Here is an 11851-nt window from a genome sequence, read left to right as displayed (position 1 = left end):
GCAACGACTCGCGTACCGAAACAAATAAAATAGATACCTCCACGCCCTCTTCCGACGCTACTTCACTCAGTGGCAGTGGTGCCCCAGCGAGAAATCATACATGACGTCCACGAAGTAGTCGCCGGTCGAGTCGTCGCTGTCGTAGAGATCCATAAATCGGATCTGACGCGCCGGGGAGGCCTCCGAACCGGAGCCACAAGCATACTCGTCCACGAAATCGTACTCCATCATGAGCGCGCGATCTTCGCTGTCACCAGGTGAGCTGCAGCTGGTCAAAGTTTCGTCCGCGTCGCTTGCTCGACGCTTCGCCTCGGCACTGCGCTGCCGTTCGAGACGTCGCTCTTCCGCCTCCTGCAGCTCTTCTTTAATCTCGCCCTGGTAGTATTGGCGCAACTCGTGGAGCGAGTCGAACGGAATTGTCCCCAGGAAGGACTTGTCCATCGCCAGCCGAATCAACGTATCACACACGCACTCGTCGCGGTTGAGCAGTCCTGATCGATATGGCGCCGTAAGCTCCTGCAGCGTCTCGTGCGAGACCTTGAACATCTCGTACACGTCCAGCGCGTCGTCGCACGCCATGATGCGGGGCTGGTTTAGCTTGAGAAGCACGAGCCCCACGCGCAGCAGCACATGGCTGCCTTCACAGAAGAACACGTCCCAGATCCGCATTACCGGCTCGAACGGCAGCGTGTTGAGGAAGAGGCACAGGAACCACTTGAGCGTGAACGGCTCGAAGTCCACGCCCAGCGTTTGCAGGTGGTTGGCCAGCACGGGCAGCTTCTGCGTCACCAGGTCTGAGAAGACGCGCTGGTCCGCGCGGCTGCCCGCCATCGTGCGCGTGTGGTACAGCGGCGTGAGTTCCTCCACGATGGACGCCAGCACCCAGAAGGCCTCCTCCTCCCCCATCTGCTGCAGCAGCACGGCCGCGAGGAAGTTCATGCTCTGGCAGTACCCGACCGCCGGGTTGCGCAGTGAGTAGGCCTGCAGCACGCGCCGCAGCTCCCCGAAGTGGTCTTGGTCGCCCGCCAGCTCCTGCGACTGGCGCAGGGAGTTGCGCAGCGACAGCGGGAAGGTCCGCGGCAGGTCCTTCTCGATGTCCATCTCCGCGCACTTGCTCAGCGTGTGCAGCCGATGCAGCAGCGCCGGGTACGACTCGTTGGCGGCGCGACGGAGCTCCGCGGCGCCGCTGCACATCCACCAGACCTGGCCGCGCTGCTGCGGCGGCACGCCGGCGCGGAGCAGCGCGTCGAACTGGCGCGAGTGCAGCATGAGCTCCGCCGCCGTCGCGAAGGTGGAGAAGGCCAGCTTGACGCCCTTGCCGGCCGGCGCCTTCCTGCTACTGCCGCCGTCCTGCTGCTGCTGCGTGAAGCGCCGCTGGTTCTCCTTCCACTTCTGGCACACGCGCTCCTGCGCCCAGTCGCGCGCGGCGAAGCGCTCGCCCCACTTGCGCAGGCGGCAGCGGTACAGCTCCTCGGCCGCGTCCAGCGCCGACTCGGACGGGCCCTGCGCGTCCGCGAGGCACTGCAGCACCTGCCGCTCGCAGCGGCACGCCAGCTCCAGGCGCCCGGCGTCGACGCTCTCCGGCGGCGGCTGCGACGCCGTGGCTAGGCGGAACCGGCGCTTCGGTCGGAAGCACGCCAGGTGCCGCCCGTGCGCGGCGGCGGGGACCTCCTCCACGGTCGAGCTCGTCGTGGCGCGGACCATGCTGCTTCTTCCTCCGCGGCGGTTTCTCTCTATTCTGACACTGCGAAGAAAGTCACTGCGTTTCACTATGGTGATAGGTTCTCACAGATATTTATGCTAACAAGTTTCGACAGGTGAATCATTTCTGAGAGTTCAGGATTTGTACGCAGCGTCTAAATTCTTAATCTTGAACTCTCAGAAATGAAGCACCGTGCTATTTAATGGACCCGGTATCGGCCGGATCTGATATCGGGTCCATTCGGTTCAGAACCTACCTTTACAAACGAATATCAACACGAGGATACTTTCCGCACTACTCACAAACTTATATATCGACCGAAGTATGCAAAACAGTTCCTCCAGGATGCTGGAGGATCTATGGCGAGATCTTGTGTGCGCCTGTTTGGCAGACTCGCCGAGTTAATTTCGGTAATGGGTTTCTCCCGGCCTAGTTTCGGACAGGCGATTCGGATTCGGCGACTATCAAGTTCCAAAACCCGAGCCAAAGCCCCTTCGAGCTTATTTTCGGACGGATTCGAATCGATAAGTTTTCTAAGGAAGCGCTAATTTCGATTCGACTCGATTCGACGAATAATCGATTGCCCGCCCGCCCCGACATGATGCTGCCGAGGCTACCGACGCTGGCCGCGAGGGCCTCGCAACCGCTCGCGCGCGCGCTGCACGGCTCGGCGCCGTCCAGCTTCCTCGTGCGCTCGCTGGAGGACGTGCGCCAGAGCCACCGCGTGGTCACGAGCGACGACGGCGCGCTCGAGACGCGGTACGTCCTTCCTCTCTCGCTGTCAAAAACGTCAAAAACACCGTGTCAAAAACGGAGTGAAGGTCGCGCGCTGATTGCGTCATTTTCGACAGGCGCTACCTGGTGCGCAACGACGAGTGCGGCTTCTCGCTGCAGCAGGAGGTGCTCAAGCAGGGCGCGCCCGTGCGGCTCGAGTTCCAGAACCACGTGTACGCGCTGCTGGTGACGCGCGGCCGCGGGCGCGTGCGGCTGCTGGACGTGGGCGAGCGCCAGGCGCCGCAGGACGTGCAGGAGGGTTCGCTCGTGGCGCTCAACGCCGCCGAGGCCGTGGAGATCGAGGCCACGAGCGCCGAGCTGCACGCCGTGAGCGTCATGAACCCGCCGCTCTTCGGCCTGGAGCAGCGCAGCGCCGCCACGGGCGTGTTCCCGGCCGTGGACCCGGACGGAGAGGAGCTCGAGAGCTTCGCGCTGAACAGCGTGGAGCGCATGTTCACCGCGCCCGAGTCGCTCAAGGGCGGCAGCGCCCCCATGAAGGACGACCCGCTCTTCTAGACGAGGGCGGCACGAGAGCTGAGGCGGCGACAACAGGCAAAAAGCACACAGAAACAAACTACAGTTCCCGACTCGACACTTAGGAGCTCAATACAGGACTCAAATGCCATGCTAGCCAGGCTCCCCAGGTGCAGACAGGGGTACGTGCGGTTGTATTTGCGAGTTTTTTTTTTTTTTGCTGTCAAGGTTTGCTGTCAAGGTTTGCTGGCGGTGCGGAGCAGCTGGCGCTTCGCTGTGGGGTGGGCTGCAGCCTCGAGGCTGGCCAGGGTCTGCTGGCTGTCGACGCCTTGGCGCAGGAGCATGGCGATGGGCTTGAGTCCGTGGCTCACGGCTAGCTGGAGAGGGGTCTGGCCTGTGAACTGAGACGGCAAAAGCAGCGGAGACGCGTGAGTGCTGTAGGGCGAGTAGGATGGAAGGCTGCTGACAGGATTGTACGTTGCGGAGCAGCGGGTTGGCGCCTGCGAGCAGCAGGTCCTGCACGATGTCCCGCCGGTTCATCTCGACCGCGAGATGCAGCGGCGTCGTGCCGTTGATCTGCGCGTTTAGCTGGTAGTCAGTCGCGCGCGTGCTGGCGATCTTTGCCGTGGAGGTGTGCGTGCCCTACCGTGCGAGCGTTGACGTCGGCGCCTGTGAAGAGCAAATGCTTGAGGAGCTTGATGTGGCCGCGGAGCACTGCGACGTGAACGCAAGTCTGCTGCCAAAGCTGTGATAACGTCGTGAGTTCACTAGATCCTGATGCAGGGCCTGCAGTTGGGTGACGACGTACCCCGTGCGGGGTGTTGACCTGTGCTGCACCGGCTGGAGTCACGAGCAGCTTTTGGGCTGCCACCGTGTCTCCGTGGTAGATGGCATCCCAGAGCGGCAGGCGCTTGCCTCCCTCCGGCCACGGCATAAAGATCCGCGACTTTTGTCAACGGGCGCGCGCCTGGTGACGCTTTGCGCCCTACTTGTGTCGTGGCTCTGACAAGTGAATTCTCCGCAGCATGAACGAGTCTTCGTCCAAGTCAAGTCTCGCGTCGTCCGACGGGAAGCCCTCTACAGCGAACAGCACGGGGTCGCCAAACGGTCGAAAGACTCGTACAATTATCGTTGCAAGGGCCATCCCTGATGAGCCCGCCAAGGTAGTGCCCGCTGAAACGCGCGGAGAAGTTCCACCAAGCGCTACGTCGGCTGTTGTGAATCAGCACCACAGTCGAGACGCCAGGTCCGGAAAGCTGGCTTCATACGCGGCACTCGGCGGTGAGGAAGACGTTGAACGCTTCGACCAGTTCTTAGCTGAGCAGCGTGGGCACCCGAGTGCATCAGAGTTGCGTGCAGCAGCCACGTCACCGCAGCACATGATGGCGTCCATGAAGCGCAAGACAATGAGTCGAATCCAGCTCGACGGAATCGATGCCGAAGCGACCGGGGAGGACGCCGCAGCTCGGAAATTGATGCAGCAAGAGCTGGAAAGCGATGCACGAAAGCGTCGAGAGGAAGCGGTGGCACATCGGAAATGGCTAAACTCTCTACCGATCCATGAACGAGTTGCTCAACAACGCCAGCAAAATGTGCTGCGTAAATGGCGCCAAATGAATCGCGATTGGGAGACGTTCAAAGCTCGAGCTGCACAGCGGCTAGGCAAGACCCCACAGGAACTTGTGATGAGTCGTGCTGCAGCGTATCGTGAACAGCGCGAAATGTATGACGCCCTCCAGAAGGCTCGACCTCTGAGTGACAAGGTTGGCGGTGATATCTGGCTCGTGAGTTTGCGGAATGAGGGCACGCGATTTGTTCCGGTTGGAAATATCTTCAGCGGACTCTTTTGTCCCATCCGCGAGAGCACGAAGCTTGGTCCTAGCGTTCGGCGCCCACTTGATTACAATGACAACCAACGCGAGCGAGAACACGAGACGTCAAGGCCTCTATCCAAACTCGAAAAGCGGTCACTGGATCTTCTAGCGCGAAAGAAATGGCGTCTTCGAAAGCAGCTTGAGGTACTGCAGCCCCACGAGGTGGGGCGAAGTTCCAGTAGCCACCTCGCTGTTGGCACCGTCGATTTATTTGCTTGGGCGTCGGGAGCCATGGAGGACACAAACAGCGATATTGATGGAGGGTCCATTCGAGGGTATTCCGCAAGCATAGATGAGGAACCTGCTCACCGTCGTAGACTTCGCTCATATGCAAGCCCCAGCCCCGCGAAGTCAAAAAAGAAAGAGGCGTCAAGTGATCAATATATCGGGCCAAGCCTGAGAATTAGACACGTTGAGGATGACGACGATATGCCGACCTCCGAGAACAATGACATCCTCCATCACGTTGATTCCTACCGACCGCCTCTTCGTTTGAGCTTCTACACCCCAGTAGGAGAGCAACAGCAGCGGTCACTCTCGCTTAGCAACGATGGAAGCACAATTGTTCACTATCAATGGTGGCGCGCTCCTTTCGAGGACGAACACGTGGAACTGACAGCTCATTTGCGTGGACGACGCACTCGAAAGGAGGAGCAGGAGCTAGAGCGTTGTACGACGACGTCGGTGTCCAAACTTGGAGGCACATTATTGCCCGGTGAAACTCAGGAATTTGTGTTTTCTTTCGAGTCATCCCAAGCCGGAGTGTTCCTGGAAAAATGGCTGCTAGGTGCAGACCCCCAGCCCCGAATTTGTTTTGGAGCGTTCCCCGATGATGATGGCAATGTGGGTTTGCCTGTCGAAGTTCGGTTAAGCTGCGTTGCTGAGGATAATTTCTCTGCATGGAGGCACCGTCAGATGCAGCTCACCCGTGTCGAGGAACGAGAAAGTCACTTCTTCGTTGCGAACCTCATTGATGAAATTCTGGATCGAGTCAGACCGCCGGAGCCAGTGGTGTTTGGTGAATTGGCGTCACTCACAGATGCCGCCAAATTCTACGAGGTGAACGGGGCCTCTGAATTTAGAGATGTATATTTCAGCCCGGGTCTAGTACGTACTTGCTACGAGCTTTATGGACGTGCTCAAGGTATCTTACGAGCACTCCTCACCGTCCCAGAACCAGTCTTTCAAGAGGAAAGTCTCAATAAAGAGAGTGGAGAAGGTGAGGAGGTGGTGGAGGGTGCTGAAAAAGCCGATAATTTATCTCCCGTAGTACCACCAGAGCAGAGCAACGATGGGAATTTGGGGAAGGAAGCAGACGTCGAACTGGTGGTCACTAGAAGGGCTTCACTCCCAGTACTCCTAGTTCAGGAGTGGGATTGGCGCTTGGAAACCCTTCGCGAGCTTTGCAAGAAGGCCGATGAAGAGCAAAACGCCCAAGCAGATCGGTTGACGCAACAATTGAAGAAGATACTCGAGGAAGACGAGAACGGAGAAGAAGAAGAAGACGAAAACGAAGACGAAGAAGATGGTGATACAGAAGATGGAGAGGATGACGAGACGGATGATGAAGGTGAGGTAGGCGGGGTTGATGCGACGAAAATCGAACGCATAAGTCCTCGCGAAGTTCGAAGGAACGAGAGACTGGCTCATCGTCATGCGCTGGAAAATGAGATTATGTCTCTCGTGCCCAATCTGCAGGAGATATTCGATACTATGTGCTTCTCGGCCTACACTGCTCCGTACAGCAGTGTGCGCTTGCAAGAGCGTTTGTACGAGAGAATTGGAAGTTTGTGCGGCGAAGCTCCAGTAGTCTGCGAAATTGCGAGGGTGACAAATGCGGCTTCTAGTGCACAAGCAGCTAAAATCGAAGGTGTGGCAAAATTGTTAACGCGCGCTATTGATGAGGCTGTTGGTGGAGACCACGACCATCAGGCTTTGTTTGAGCAGAAACGCCGACAAATTCAGAGCATGTGGCTAGGTGACAAGGCATCCTACCTGTCAATTGGTTCGTTGATAATTAATCCACCAGCGTCGACTACCGAGCCACCTCTCGAGCCCTCAACTGCTGGCAGTATTGACAACCCAGCTCCGTCCAAAAAACCTGAGGTTGTCGATAATTCTGGCGTTCTGTTGATGCAGGTTGACTTAGATATTGCGTCATGGTTTTCACTGGTAAACGTGGAAAACAGAGGAGCTGCCTTATCAGCTGATGAAGCCCCTCCCAAAATTGAACTGGCATGGCGCTTTTCTCAAGAATTGATTCAGCACCCGAGTTTTGTTCCTGCGAAAGTGGTTCAAGCCGCTGAATCGCTGATGAAGGTGCTAGATACTTTGCCGATTACCAATCCGGTCGTTCACACAGTTGTGCTGGTCAGTGAGTTAAGCCGACCTCCTTTGACAAAAACAATGCTTAAGTTGCTTCGAAAAGCTGCCCAAGCTGAATTGAAAGCCAAGGCAGCCGTAACAAGTCAAACCGGCGTCGAGACAGAGGATGCCAAGGCCCCAGGAAGTGTCGAAGCAGACGACGTAGAAACCGCAGTCACGAAAACGTTGCTTCAGCGTTTGGCTTCGCAACTGTCCCTGCGGTGTGTGGCCCAGGTAATGCAGCGTGCGATCCAAAAGGACGTTGTGTTTTGCCCCTCTGTTGAGGAAGCACAAAGGCAGATTGATTTCGGACGGAAAGAGCAATTATTGAACTTGTCTGTATCGCGTGGTGGGATCGATAACGGACCTATGGGCAAAGAAAGCGAAGTTGATTTTGATTCTGAGCAGCTGGGGGTAGTAATTACGCCGAGAATCTTGCTATTGGAGCATTTAGACGCGGCTGGTATTGATTTCATCACCAAAGCCGCTCGAAAGCGCGAGTTGGCGTCTAGACCAGCGACACCAGCTCCAGTCGAGTCACAGAAACCTGCAGTAGGTGCAGGAAAGAAGACCTCTGTTGCTGGTAAAGGAAAGCCTGGTACGCCAGGGGGGGCAGCAGCTCCAGCTCCCGCACCCCCACCAGAAATCCCACCGTCGTCTACTCTTGATCTTACGAACCTTGAGTTTGCTGGAAAAGATTTGAGCGAACAGGGGACTACGGCCCTACGGAAACTATTTACCGGCATGAGTAGTGTTTGCATTCTTGATGGGATTCCATCAACAGCGTACGAGGGAGTATTTGCGGTTGGCTCCAAGGAGGAAGCGTCTGCTTTGGCACTTCCAACATTAGCAGGACCAATACTTTACGAAGAGCTTAAAATGTGGTCCGAAGTGTTACAGCCAAGGCTACCTGGTGGCAGAACAGCTGGAGGACCCCGGATACTTACAGCAGTTGTTGGAGGGAAATCTCTGGAGTCGAAGCTGCGGATGATTGATGGTCTACTTGAGTTCGTCCATGAAATCTACTTCGTTGGTGAGATAGCCATGAGTCTTTACAGAGTTCTGCATACAAAGCACACTAGGAAAATGGCCAAGGATAACTGCAGCAGCACGACACATGAGGAAGAAGAAGAATTGGAAGAGGACGCCGCAGTTGGTGATAGCAGTGAGGTATCCAAAGAAAGAATTTTAGCAGACGAACACGGTAGTGAGACCACTGATCATTTTCCAGAGGGTAGAACCCGCCCCAAAGGCATTTGGGATCTTCTGATACCGGCGGTGGATAAGCTTCAGCAAAAAGCAAGTCGGAAGTGCGTGCGACTGTTGCTGCCAAACGACTGGATTGTCGGCGAGACTGCCCTAGAGGAGCAGGATTTGGGTGCTGCTACCCTTGTGGACGAGGATGATGACGACGAGGACGAAGAAGAGGAGGACCAAGTTGATGAAGCCGAAGATGAGGAAGAACGCGGGAAGAAAAGAAAAACGTCAGCATTAAAGCCCGCTAAGCTAAAGCCCTTGGTGGAACCTGATGGTGTTGACCTTTTCGACCGCAAAAGGAAAGGCACATACGAAGGCGAACGCGTGCACGTAGTTCTCAATCACACGACAACGATCCAACAGGTTTCACAAGAGCGTGGGTGGCGAACGTTCCGAGAGGTGACAGCGCAGTGTTTGTCGAATGCTCGCGTTATTGAGGGAAAACCGAGTGTTTTGCGTTCGTTGTGGCCCGAGTCAGATGCTGACGATGCTGATGAAGAGGGTGACGATGGAGCGGCTCACAAGATTCCCCAACCTAGGTTTGATCATGAGTGGACTTTCCGCGCGTTCGATGTGGGGCCGATCGCGATGGAAGGGCTGGCGAAAGTATTGACACCTGTCGGATTGGACGCGCCGACTGCTACTGGTGACACCTCAATGGGGTCGAGAGCACTTATTGTAAACGGAGTTTGCGGTTCTGTTGAGTTCCACGAATTCTGTGCTGCGACAGAGCAGTTATTGTTGATACTGCAAGGCTACAATCGGTCTGAAGTTTTCATTGCTGGCGACTCAACCGCAAGCTGGTTTCAACAACTTGAAATTGAGCAGCTTTACAACGCAACTGGCGCTCAAACAACGGACGACGGAATATCGGGTGACAGTGCTAATGCTAGCGTCAACGATGGACGCACAGCTATTCCACGGAACGTGGTAGATGATCGAACAAGGCGGAATGCCCGAGTTCTTAAACAACTTCTTGCTGCTAAGCATCACACAGTTATCGCGAACCTTGTATCTTTAGAACCGGGAGCTAAATGAACGCGTATGCGGATCAACTATTCTACAATCCACTAGGGTTCTGATCAAGGTTTTGTTTGCTAAACTGTCGAAAGGGATTCAGCGGTGTTGATACATTCAGAGTACTGACGACTCAGTCATTTTGGCGCCGCCTACCCCGGCTAGCGATTGGAAAAAGAAATGTATTGCGCCATTGCAATTTTGCATTACCGTAACCCGCTGCGAACCAATCTTGCAATTCAGCTCTACATATTTGGTCACGATGCAAATCGAATGCATTCAAACGGTGGCTTCGTGTATCTTAATGGCAAAACTTATGGCGAACTTCCCCCTCAGAATTCCTCTTTTTTGAAATGTATCCACTCAGAATTCGTCCAAATCCTCATCTTTGCCGTCGGTTAATGGCACGAAACACGTGAGGTCTTAAAAATGAAAAGTGACCTCTCAAGGGACAAGTTGTCAACCCGAGAATCAGATCTACTTGGCGATGAATTATACTAAGTCAAGGAACAAAAATCTTCCTTTACCGAAAATGTAGGGACCAGAAAATTATACACACTCGGCGGCTACCTTTTTGATCAGGACCGGAAAAATCCATCTAAGCTTATCACTTCACCGGCTTCGAGTAATGAACGACAGTAAAGACGGCAAACTGAACTCAACTTGGTTTCGTCTAACTAATAGTTAGCAACAACACAGCATCACGATCGATTACCTACAGTAGTTCAAACAATCGACTGGCTCAGTAACCCTTGCCTTCGTACTGCTGAATCTGCTGGATGAGGTCGTTGTAGACGTTTTCGTGAGCGTTGTATGCCCACGTGAAGTCGATGTGGCCGAAATCGACGGTCTTGTCGAACACGATGGTGCCGCGAGGCAGGCCAGCTCGAAGCTTGTTGATGTCGGCCTGCGTCGCTAGCGTGTCCCGCGCCCCGCTGTAAAAGCCCGTGCGCGGGTACACCATCTTCTGAATGGGGAAAGCTGGCGGCTGGAAGGAGCCGTACTTGGCCTTGTTGCCGCAGTCGAACTCCGAACACGCGTCGATCCCCGCGCTGGGGTCGCAGTTGCAACCGTAGTCGTACGAGGCGAAGGTGTTGTCCCGGATGCCTTGCGCGTAATGCCCCACGTTCTTGGCAGACGTCCCGGCGGGAGTCTGCGTGACGTACACGTGCACACGTGAGGAGTTGACATTGTCCGAGGGCCCGCCGACCAAGTCGAAGAAGCCGTCACACACCTCATCGGCCCAGGCACAGACAGTGGACCCCAACAGGTTCTGGAGCAGGGGGTTGTTCGGGAGGAATTCCTTCCCCCGAAAGCCTGGAGCCACGTGTCCATGTACGTCTTGGCCAGCGTGACGAATATCGGGGAGGTAGCGTCTCCGGTCCACGCGACCGGCGTGAGCGCTCCGAAGTAGGACACCGACTTAGCGAGCTCCTGGTCGTGCGTGAAGCCGACGAAAGCTTGGGTGGTGCCTTCCGAGTGCCCGACGTAACTCAGCGTCGATCGACCTGAGACACTCAACGCGCCCTTGATCATGGCTGGAAGATCGTACTTGCCCATGTCCTCCCACGTGAAGTCCCAGAATCTCTCATCGTCAGTGCTGTATTCTTTGTGTTCCTTGGACCACGTGGTGCCTCGGTTGTTGCCGAGCCAGACGTCGTAACCGAGGTCAGCAAGGATGAAAGCCAAGCTCTGGTCGCGGTAGTTGAGGACCCACGTGTACGAGCTGTCGAGAAGTCCGTGTTGCAGGACGACCACGGGCTTGTTGGCGGCAGCGGCGGAGCCTGACTGCGTTTCGTCGTAGCTTTTGGGGATGCGGTGCATGGTGAGGACGTAGCCGTCAGCAGTTGTGATCTTGTGGAGTTCGACTTCGTATCCTCGAGCTTGGATGATTTGCGCGGTGTTCAGACCTGCGTCCGAGTCAACATCCACCAGTATCTCCTCTTTGGCAAGGACGATGGATGCCGAAAGGAAGAGCGCGGAAATGCTGAAGAGCAGGCAGATACTCGTTTGCAGGCGTTTTGAGCGCATACTTGCAACTTGGAGTGGATAGGCGGGAATTGAGCGGAGGAGCGCAATTTGGAGAATGAGGCTACTGAATGGCAGGTTGCTACGAATCGTAACTTACGGTCAACTGCTGTAGGTGTTGACAGGAGTGTCTTATTCTGATGATGGCGGACATCAAAGGCTCTCTGGATCAAATTGCATGTACCTATCACAATCGGATTACCATGAGCGGTCACGTGGTGAGATGACTGGCTAGGCTTTCAAAAAATATGCGGCCACCGGGTTAAATTCATCACGCGATACCTACCAGATACTGTAGTTGGAGTCGATTTTTGGCAGAAGAAAGGATCAAGAAAGGGGTAGAGTCTAGTAAAGCGGGTAA

At 55.6% G+C, this 11851-nt stretch overlaps 4 protein-coding genes across 4 annotated transcripts; 1 reads left to right on the top strand and 3 right to left on the bottom strand.

The window, feature by feature from the left end:
• Window positions 1-66: 66 nt before the first annotated feature.
• IUM83_14669 (gtpase-activating protein) lies at window positions 67-1704 on the bottom strand (the record flags this gene model as incomplete). Its single annotated transcript, XM_067939434.1, has 1 exon — window positions 67-1704. One exon carries the CDS (start codon window positions 1702-1704, stop codon window positions 67-69), a length of 1638 nt encoding a protein of 545 aa, XP_067786075.1.
• A 596-nt stretch (window positions 1705-2300) lies between these two features.
• Window positions 2301-2992, top strand: IUM83_14668 (ectoine synthase; the record flags this gene model as incomplete). Its single annotated transcript, XM_067939433.1, has 2 exons — window positions 2301-2461; window positions 2554-2992. 2 exons carry the CDS (start codon window positions 2301-2303, stop codon window positions 2990-2992), a joined length of 600 nt encoding a protein of 199 aa, XP_067786002.1.
• Window positions 2993-3186: 194 nt separating this feature from the next.
• Window positions 3187-3884, bottom strand: IUM83_14667 (2-5A-dependent ribonuclease-like; the record flags this gene model as incomplete). The annotated part of the gene is made up of 4 exons (XM_067939432.1): window positions 3187-3351; window positions 3428-3526; window positions 3597-3695; window positions 3759-3884. The coding sequence occupies 4 exons, from the start codon at window positions 3882-3884 to the stop codon at window positions 3187-3189; spliced, it is 489 nt and encodes a 162-aa protein (XP_067786076.1).
• A 6320-nt stretch (window positions 3885-10204) lies between these two features.
• On the bottom strand, window positions 10205-11493 carry IUM83_14666 (putative lipase; the record flags this gene model as incomplete). Its single annotated transcript, XM_067939431.1, has 2 exons — window positions 10205-10735; window positions 10819-11493. The coding sequence occupies 2 exons, from the start codon at window positions 11491-11493 to the stop codon at window positions 10205-10207; spliced, it is 1206 nt and encodes a 401-aa protein (XP_067786008.1).
• Window positions 11494-11851: the final 358 nt, after the last annotated feature.

This window comes from Phytophthora cinnamomi (genome assembly GCF_018691715.1).
Source record: "Phytophthora cinnamomi strain GKB4 chromosome Unknown Contig71, whole genome shotgun sequence".
Classification (NCBI taxonomy): domain Eukaryota; phylum Oomycota; class Peronosporomycetes; order Peronosporales; family Peronosporaceae; genus Phytophthora; species Phytophthora cinnamomi.
Note: the sequence above shows the minus strand (reverse complement) of the source record. Positions and strands in the feature narration are given on the sequence as shown.